Source organism: Limulus polyphemus, unplaced genomic scaffold (genome assembly GCF_000517525.1).
Source record: "Limulus polyphemus unplaced genomic scaffold, Limulus_polyphemus-2.1.2 Scaffold2393, whole genome shotgun sequence".
NCBI classification, from domain to species: Eukaryota; Metazoa; Arthropoda; class Merostomata; order Xiphosura; family Limulidae; genus Limulus; species Limulus polyphemus.
The window spans coordinates 95,667-105,153 of NW_013668003.1; the positions used below are offsets into that span (position 1 = coordinate 95,667).

Genomic DNA, 9,487 nt, shown 5'->3' on the forward strand with positions numbered 1-9,487 from the left:
AAGTTGTATTGTATTATGGCTGTTTACAGTTCTAGGTAAGTGGTAACGGACTTTAACAACGCTTGTACAGTAGTGTATACCAAGTTGTATTGTATTATGGCTGTTTACAGTTCTAGGTAAGTGGTAACGGACTTTAACAACGCTTGTACAGTAGTGTATACCAAGTTGTATTGTATTATGGCTGTTTATAGTTCTAGGTAAGTGGTAACGGACTTTAACAACGCTTGTACAGTAGTGTATACCAAGTTGTATTGTATTATGGCTGTTTATAGTTCTAGGTAAGTGGTAACGGACTTTAACAACGCTTGTACAGTAGTGTATACCAAGTTGTATTGTATTATGGCTGTTTATAGTTCTAGGTAAGTGGTAACGGACTTTAACAACGCTTGTACAGTAGTGTATACCAAGTTGTATTGTATTATGGCTGTTTATAATTCAACTGTTTATAGTTTATTGTTCAGTTTATGATTTGCTGTTGTAAAATTACTTAATTTCTGATCCCATTTATAAACGTACACGATATTTTATGTTACGGCTGTATGTGCTAATTAATACATGCCTCAGTGAGTGTAAACACAGGAGTTACAGTGGAAAATCTAACATTTGTGTTTCGACACACTAACCAGTCTGACATCTATGTTCTTAGATACTAATCAATCTGGCATATATGTGTTTCTACACACTAATAAATCTGACATCTATGTATTTACATACTTACTTCTGTGAGAACCGTGTTCCTACACATGAGATATGTAGAATCTTTGTTCCTACACACGAGACACTGTAACATCTGTGTTCCTACACATGAGACACTGCAACATCAGTGTTCTTACACATGAGACACTGTAACATCAGCGTTCCTGCTCATGAGACACTGTAACATCAGTGTTCCTGCTCATGAGACACTGTAACATCTGTGTTCCTGCTCATGAGACACTGTAATATCAATGTTTCGACTCATGAGACACTGTAACATCTGTGTTCCCACACATGAGACACTGTAACATCAGTGTTGCGACTCATGAGACATTGTAACATCAGTGTTCCTACACATTAGACAGTGTAATATCTGTGTTCCTTCCCTCTGGTTAGCAGTTCTGAACTGGACACAGCTATGTCTGACTGAATCGCATAAAGATTTATTCATGTTGAAAACATCTGTTTTTGTTCTCTCCTATCGTCAGCTCAGCGAGACTGTATGGTGGACGAGAGTAAGGGATGGTTTGTTACGAATAACGTCTACCAGTGTCAAGAAAGCCAGCAGTGTTGTCGAGAGTATGGAAAACCATCATGTTGTGGAGAGAAAGACAAAACGGAAATCATGTAAGAATTCCACTCAATAAAATCCAACCTATCTTAATGTACATTGTTGACTGATAAAATCCAACCTATCTTAATGTACATTGTTGACTGATAAAATCCAACCTATCTTAATGTACATTGTTTACTGATAAAATCCAACCTATCTTAATGTACATTGTTTACTGATAAAATCCAACCTATCTTAATGTACATTGTTGACTGATAAAATCCAACCTATTTTAATGTACATTGTTGACTGATAAAATCCAACCTATCTTAATATACATTGTTGACTGATAAAATCCAACCTATCTTAATGTACATTGTTTACTCAAATTTCATTGTTCGTTCAAAAAAAAGACAGATGTAGTTAAAACCGAGTAGGCGACGAAAATAACAAAATTAAATAATAGGTTAAACAATCGTTATTTGAATTTATATTTGTATTTCGTTCTTTTGTAGTCAGTTGTTATTGTTAGTAGAAATTGTTACTTGTGTTGATTTAATTAATTGGGCTTGGTATATTTATTATAATTTTAGGAAACATCTTAAAAATTAAGACATTTTATTAATTAGGTCCTCGTTTGATAATACTGTTAGTTTTAATCATTTAATTTTAACTGTCGCTGAATTCCATAACAAATACGTTAAATTTAAATGTTTTGGAATCATTAGTATGATACAACACAAAGTAAATAGGTTAAGTTTAAATGTTTTGGAATCATGAGTATGATACAACACATAGTAAATACGTTAAGTTTAAATGTTTTAGAATCATTAGTATGATACAACACAGTAAATAGGTTAAGTTTAAATGTTTTGGAATCATTAGTATGATACAACACATAGTAAATACGTTAAGTTTAAATGTTTTGGAATCATGAGTATGATACAACACACTTGCTGGTAGATGGTATTATTTCATTTTATAAAAGCCAGTTGACACTTGTATTCTTAGTTAACTTATATTTAACTTTACAGAAAACAGCAAGCCATCCTGTGGGGTGGACTCTTTGGTTTTCTAACCCTTCTCGGGCTCATTGTTTTTTGTCGTCGCTCTGACATTTATGTACTCGAGGGGGCACCACTGAGTCAGCGGTGCAGATGTTGCCAGTCTCACAACGGTAACAACGAGAAAAGACAAATGATCCAAGAAGCCTGAAATCTCGACGTTTTGTTGTTGTTGTTGTTGTTTTCATTCTTGATTTGAAGCAGATAGCACATGTTTTTGCTACTCATGTACGAGCTAGTTTTGTAGTTGACGAGCTGAAGTTTTTTCTGGACTATTCTTGCCTTGTTTATTGTGGAGGATGACGTTTCCGGCCCCAGGTGTTTTAGGTTACTAAATTAATGTCTTTTTTCTATGTAGTAGTTTTTAAAATAAACTCGAGTTGCTCTTTCCGTATTATAGGAGTAGTAAAAACACTGACTACGTTTTTTCTACATATCTTCTAAATACCCATTCTTTATCTTAGTGTATTTCCTCTTTAATCATAAAGTTATGGACCGGGAGATGATTTAAGTAGTTGATTTGTAAAACACGAACACACCAGAATGTCACCTTCTTAAGTGTAAGTTAGAGTATATATCGCTGTACTTCAGGTCAATGTCGTGGAACAGTTAGAACAAAAATCCGGAGATATCTAAAAGATTAGGTGATTTATTTACTGTTATACGAAGTACAGTCCTCAACTAAATAGTTTAAACTACAGTCCTCAACTAAATAGTTTAAACTACAGTTCTCAACTAAATAGTTTAAACTACAGTCCTCAACTAAAGAGTTTAAACTACAGTTCTCATCTAAAGAGTTTAAACTACAGTCCTCAACTAAAGAGTTTAAACTACAGTCCTCAACTAAAGAGTTTAAACTACAGTTCTCAACTAAATAGTTTAAACTACAGTTCTCATCTAAAGAGTTTAAACTACAGTTCTCAACTAAATAGTTTAAACTACAGTCCTCAACTAAAGAATTTAAACTACAGTTCTCAACTAAATAGTTTAAACTACAGTCCTCAACTAAAGAATTTAAACTACAGTCCTCAACTAAATAGTTTAAACTACAGTCCTCAACTAAAGAGTTTAAAGTACAGTAGTTAGTCCATATTCTAATAGTAGATAACGGGTAACAAAACTGGTTTTCTGTCTGCAACTTTCCTTGTTGCCCTCTTTAGTCAGTGTTTCTAGATCATGTGAACGCAGAATTTTTAATTTCTGTTCGATAAACGAAAACATTTTTTTTGTCGAATTACACGTGGATTAAAAGAGTAATTTAATACAATCAACAAGGAATTATATTACTTCTGTAGATAATAGACTTGAGTTGTTAGAAAGAAAGACTTAACAGAAACTGTATCGGAATCTCTTTAGGCTTAATATGTATCTCAGACTACCATTTCTTTACAATTTACGCAGTCCTGAAATTAACTAAAAAATCTTCATAATGGAAGTGTTGTTATAACATCGGGAAAACATAAAACCCTCTCTTTTCTCTTTCTTGAATCTGGAATTTAACTTGGGAGAACAGAGTAACTGAAGTTATAATTTTGATTAAAATTGATCAAATGTTAATTGTTGAATAGATGTAAATTGTATGTTCTTGTAAAAGGGAGCTTAAACTAATAAAGCATCAAATATAATATATATATATTAACATAGCAGTCAATGAGGAATCTTGAAACCTAAATATTTTAAAGTCGGAAACTGATATGATAAGATAATAAAATTTTTCAATTCGATATTGTAATGATGTTTTTTTTTCGACGTACGTTTGTCTTATCCGGATCACAACATCGGTAGATTTAAAAATGTTTAATTTCATGTTTATTCAAGGATCAGGTAGATTTTTATGTACATTCTGCCTAGGTTGCTGTCCAAGATTTATCTGAATAAAATATACGACATGACTAGTGGTGTTGAGTTATTCATTTTATGATTTCACTAGGGCTAGTATTAGTAGAAATTCTATCAGTCTTGATGAAGCTGAAATGGCGAAACGTTGGCTAAAGAATAATAAAGTTTTTTTTATCATTATCTAGAGAATAAACTTCGTTATTTTCTCGAACTTTGTTTCCTTGTTAAAATGTCTAAATCCCTCTAGTATGTACTACAACTTCTTGTTAAAATGTCTAAATCCCTCTAGTATGTACTACAATTTCTTGTTAAAATGTCTAAATCCCTCTAGTATGTACTACAACTTCTGAATGAATAACTTTGGACAGAACCAAAGGAAACGAGGTATTTTTTGATAAAGTTTCTACAGGTCTAGTGTCTTATAGGCCTAGTGTCTTACAGGTCTAGTGTCTTATAGGTCTAGTGTCTTACAGGTCTAGTGTCTTACAGGTCTAGTGTCTTACAGGTCTAGTGTCTTATAGGTCTAGTGTCTTACAGGTCTAGTGTCTTACAGGCCTATTGTCTTACAGGTCTAGTGTCTTACAGGTCTAGTGTCTTATAGGCCTAGTGTCTTACAGGTCTAGTGTCTTATAGGCCTAGTGTCTTATAGGTCTAGTGTCTTATAGGCCTAGTGTCTTACAGGTCTAGTGTTTTATAGGCCTAGTGTCTTACAGGCCTAATGTCTTACAGGTCTAGTGTCTTACAGGCCTAATGTCTTACAGGTCTAGTGTCTTATAGGCCTAGTGTCTTACAGGTCTAGTGTGTTATAGGCCTAGTCTCTTGCAGGTGTAAATAACCACGTTGTCATTCTCCCATGATAAAGATATGTGAAAGTGTTTGTCTTACTGGCCCAAATATATGTAGATATGAGTTACAAACAAGAAGGTAATCTATATCACGCATACATTTTTGACCAGTATTGTCCCTCTTAATATCCTCCTAGGGAGTGTCGTAAAGGGATCGGCGTTCAGATATGATTCCTCCCATGACACCTCCAGGAGGCCATTATGTGTCTGTATCCGCCTGGAGCGACATGTTGACTGGTGTTTAGGAATTCCCCCTATTTGTTATCCTTATTATTCTATTGATTTTAAACAACTTCAACTGCACCCCAGGAAATAAAAGGCAGAATTCGGATCTGGCTTTTCTTTGGCATTCCCTTTATGTCCTCCCATTTCCCCCCAATCAATAAATTGGTTTGTGCTTTATTGATCTTCTCCATATCGATCTACATTCCGATGAAAGTTATCAAGTGTATATTTTAGCTGAAACTATTATATACACGTGATTTACGTTGATCATTACAGTATTTGTAATAGCAACTGATTCTGTGTTGATTACAGAAGGAGTACCAAGGAAAGATTATGGGAGTTTATTGACTGATAATCTGAAGTTCAATCTTCTTTCGTTTTTTGTAATAATAAAAGATATAAAATACACTCGCGGCTAACAGTAGTTCTTTATATTTTTGAGGTCATAGTACAGACACTACAGAATCAAAACGTTTTCAGTCGCGGCATAAAGGCATATAGAATGGCTCTAAGTTTTTTTGTTTTTTTCAAGTACAAACTTTTAGCTCATAGCTCCATCTCTTGACCAATTTGAGATCTAAATACAACAGCCATTTTATGAAGGTTCATTGTTTATTTTTGAATTTCGCGCAAAGCTACACGAAAACCTATCTGCTCGAGCCATCCCTAATTTAGCATTGATAGACTAGAAGGAAGGCAGCTAGTCAACACCACCAACCCTTAGGCCACTCTTTTACCAACGAATAGAGGGATTGACCGTCACAATTTATCGCCATAATGGATGAAAAGGCGAACATGCTCGGTGACGGGGATTCGAATCTGGGACCTACCCCAACCACCAGGTCATACCAGGCCTTCGATCAAATTCTTAGTTTCAACCTTTTTTTTTTCATGATTGTACTCTTAAGCCTTTGTTACTTTTAGTCTTAAATTTTTACTTTTTTCATTGTTTTGTTCCCTTGTACTTGCATCCCCCCTCCGCGGTTTAGCGATAGATTTGAGAGCTTATAACGCTAAAAGTCGGCATTTAACATCCGTGTTGGGCAGAGGTAGCATGTCTCAAACCCCAGATTTATCGTTCCATAGCTACGTCCGGCTTTGACTTAAGAAGAACTTTGTTATTAAGTTACTTTTGGTAATTCATGCTTTAGCAGAAGAAATAGCTGACTTATTGTCTTAATGGTCTTAATCTTAGTTTTCTAAGTTACCACACAAACTGGTACTTGATTGTAGTATTTAAGATTCTCTTTTTTTAATAGTAAGTCATAAGTCATAATTCTAAGGGGATTTTCTGATAGAGAAGAAAAATAACAAATGTATCCCTGTTGGGAAAAAAAAATGTTAAGAAAACGCGCAAGTCTATACGTTTCATTCTCTGAGGCACGCGGCTTCTCAACAAAGCCTCCCCTGTGCAGACGATAACAAAAAGATTTAAACTCAACCTAATCACGTTCTCGCCATAGACCGTTTGTAGTAATTGGATAAAATGCCAGAGAATGTTTTCTTATGTTATATATTTGAATATAAACTAGCATTTCGTGAGTATATTAATGTTCTGGATTTCGAAGTCCAAGATGATTCAAAATGAACATGCACGAGAATTTTAATTTTAATTTTTGAATATTGACTTTAAGTGCCTTCACCGATCATATTTCCAAGGTAATAGTAACAATAGGCTTAAAAATCTGATGACAACTACGTATGCTAATAGTAAAAATAGGCTCAATGTGATAAAAATTACGTAAGCTAAGGGTAACAATAGGCTCAATGTGATAAGAATTACGTATGCTAAGGGTAATAATAGGCTTAACAATGCGATAAAAATTACGTAAGCTAAGGGTAACAATAGGCTTAACAATGCGATAAAAATTACGTATGCTAAGGGTAACAATAGGCTTAACAATGCGATAAAAATTACGTATGCTAAAGGTAACAATAGGCTTAACAATGCGATAAAAATTACGTATGCTAAAGGTAACAATAGGCTTAACAATGCGATAAAAATTACGTATGCTAAAGGTAACAATGGGCTTAACAATGCGATAAAAATTACGTATGCAGCTCTTGAAAGCCAGCATTAGTTTTATTAGTTTCTATTTTCTCTTTCAACAATACTAGATTGGCGGTTTGAACAAAACGCGTGTCTGGGTGCAGGATATTGTTAGGATCACCGTCCAGATCATGCTCACAGTAGCTGTATTTAGGAACAGCCTTGATTACGAGTTGAGAAAAACATTTTGAATATCTTCTTTGACAATTTTTCAAACGCCCTGTACCATGTCCAAGTTTTCCTGATTAAAATATATGATTTCCCATGTGTTGTTTTTGTGGAATTTAGTTTCTGTAGGATATGAGAAACATTTAATAAACAACAGTCTGTTCATGAAACGCAATTTTCCAACTGAGATGCAACGACAAAATTCTGAAACATTTGATTATTTTTTTCATAAACCTCAAATTACAAAAATGATTCGTTTTACTTACGTTTGGTAAGTTAGTCTGACTCGTTCAGCGTAGTCCAGATCTGACTCGTTCAGCGTAGTCTAAATCTGACTCGTTCAGCGTAGTCTGGATCTGACTCGTTCAACGTACTCTGAATCTGACTCGTTCAGCGTATTCTGGATCTGACTCGTTCAATGTACTCTGAATCTGACTCGTTCAGTGTATTCTGGATCTGACTCGTTCAGCGTATTCTGAATCTGACCCGTTCAGCGTATTCTGGATCTGACTCGTTCAGCGTAGTCTGGAAAGTCAAGAGATGGGTTGAGAAAAAAGAATTTAAAGAAATTAAACTTTCACAAACACGACCAAAATATAATAATACTATTTTCAATTTGTTTTTACAGTAATAACACAGGCCTACGAATTTAAACTTCATAAAAGTTGTTTTAGTTTTAATAACGGATTTTCCATAATTCAGCTTTCGAAAATGATATTCATTTTGTTTCTATCACGTAAGAACTTTTTACAAATTGGAAAGAAAAAAAAGTTTTGCTTAGATCAAATTATTATTTCGTTTACCGCAATGAATATTTTTATTATTATGTTTGTGTTCTAAAACGATCGATAAGACCCACGTCGCGATTGGTCTGGAGAAATCTATAGCCAGTGGTTGTCAACATTTTAAGCATAACAAAATGTGACCCGATATCAATGAAAATGATTCACTTATGTAAAACAACATGTGACGTTTTGTGAAAAATCTGTACGTGATGGAGAAAAATGGATATCATTTTTGGATTTAGTATACAGGAATTATTGTAGAACATGTAAAAATTTCAAGACACTAAAATCATCGTAGGCCTGTGTAATTAATGGAATATTACGTCATTTATGACGTGAACCTAAAACTACTTGTTTTAGATCATGTTTTAAGGATAAGAAAATTTGGTATCAAGACGATTGACGATTTTAAACATCAAATATCATATATAAATTATCATACCAGTTTTTAATGGGTTATTATATTTAGAGCCCTTGTAAATAATCTTAAGAATTAAGACATGAGCTAATAAAAATTATTTAATTCATGTGGCCACAAGAATGAATAATACAATAAAACGTACTCGTGACCACGAGCTGCGAGGTTTGAAGTGATGACAGGGAATTAATCAAATCAACTAGAGTAAAGTTGGAATTCACTGCTACGTTATAAACCTAAACGGAATGAAAGTCCTAAGGGACAAATATACTGCGTGACGTTTATAAACAGTAGAAGCTAACAAGTAAATGTTTCCAGATCTGCAAGCATTTGCTTTCCTGACCTCGGTTTCTACAATGGGGAATTAAAATTATTTTTCTAAAAGGACTTCATTTACTCTAGCGAATTTAACTTTCACATTCTTAAGTTAATTTTGTAGCGTAGAGTGAACCTTTAGTAACGTAAGAAATGGGTAGTTCAGGTCGTTCGTCTTGGGATGAGTATTAAAGGGTTGTCTAGCAACAAAGCCAGAAACAAATAGACCTAGTGCTTGTCGCGTAGACTTAATTCAATGATTTGATTTTATGTAAGGAAAATACTGAAACACTTGCAAAGATGAAATATACACAAATGGTGAACAAAAAAAGACAAAACTTTTTTGAACAATAATGGGATTATTTACACAGTATATATGACATAAATTGAATATTGTCCCCTATAGATGAGATTATTTACACAGTGTATATGACATAAATTAAATATTGTCCCCTATAGATGGGATTATTTACACAGTGTATATGACATAGATTAAATATTGTCCCCTATAGATGGGATTATTTACACA

The 9,487-nt window shown here is 34.0% G+C and overlaps 1 protein-coding gene and 1 long non-coding RNA gene across 2 annotated transcripts in view; one reads left to right on the top strand and one right to left on the bottom strand.

Annotated features, from left to right (window-relative positions):
• The window catches only part of LOC106466833, a 5,388-nt gene extending 1,215 nt beyond the window's left edge, over positions 1 to 4,173 (top strand). Inside the window, exons 2-3 of the mRNA XM_013927135.2 lie at positions 1,185 to 1,323; positions 2,284 to 4,173. Of these exons, the coding sequence (XP_013782589.1) occupies positions 1,185 to 1,323; positions 2,284 to 2,464 (320 nt within the window). The 3' untranslated portion in view covers positions 2,465 to 4,173. The remainder of the gene's footprint in view (positions 1 to 1,184; positions 1,324 to 2,283) is intronic.
• LOC111087623 overlaps positions 838 to 9,487 on the bottom strand; it is an 11,387-nt gene continuing 2,737 nt past the window's right edge. The window contains exons 2-3 of the long non-coding RNA XR_002612286.1: positions 7,707 to 7,965; positions 838 to 1,239 (exon numbers count right to left, since the gene is read on the bottom strand). This is a non-coding gene — a long non-coding RNA (uncharacterized LOC111087623). The remainder of the gene's footprint in view (positions 1,240 to 7,706; positions 7,966 to 9,487) is intronic.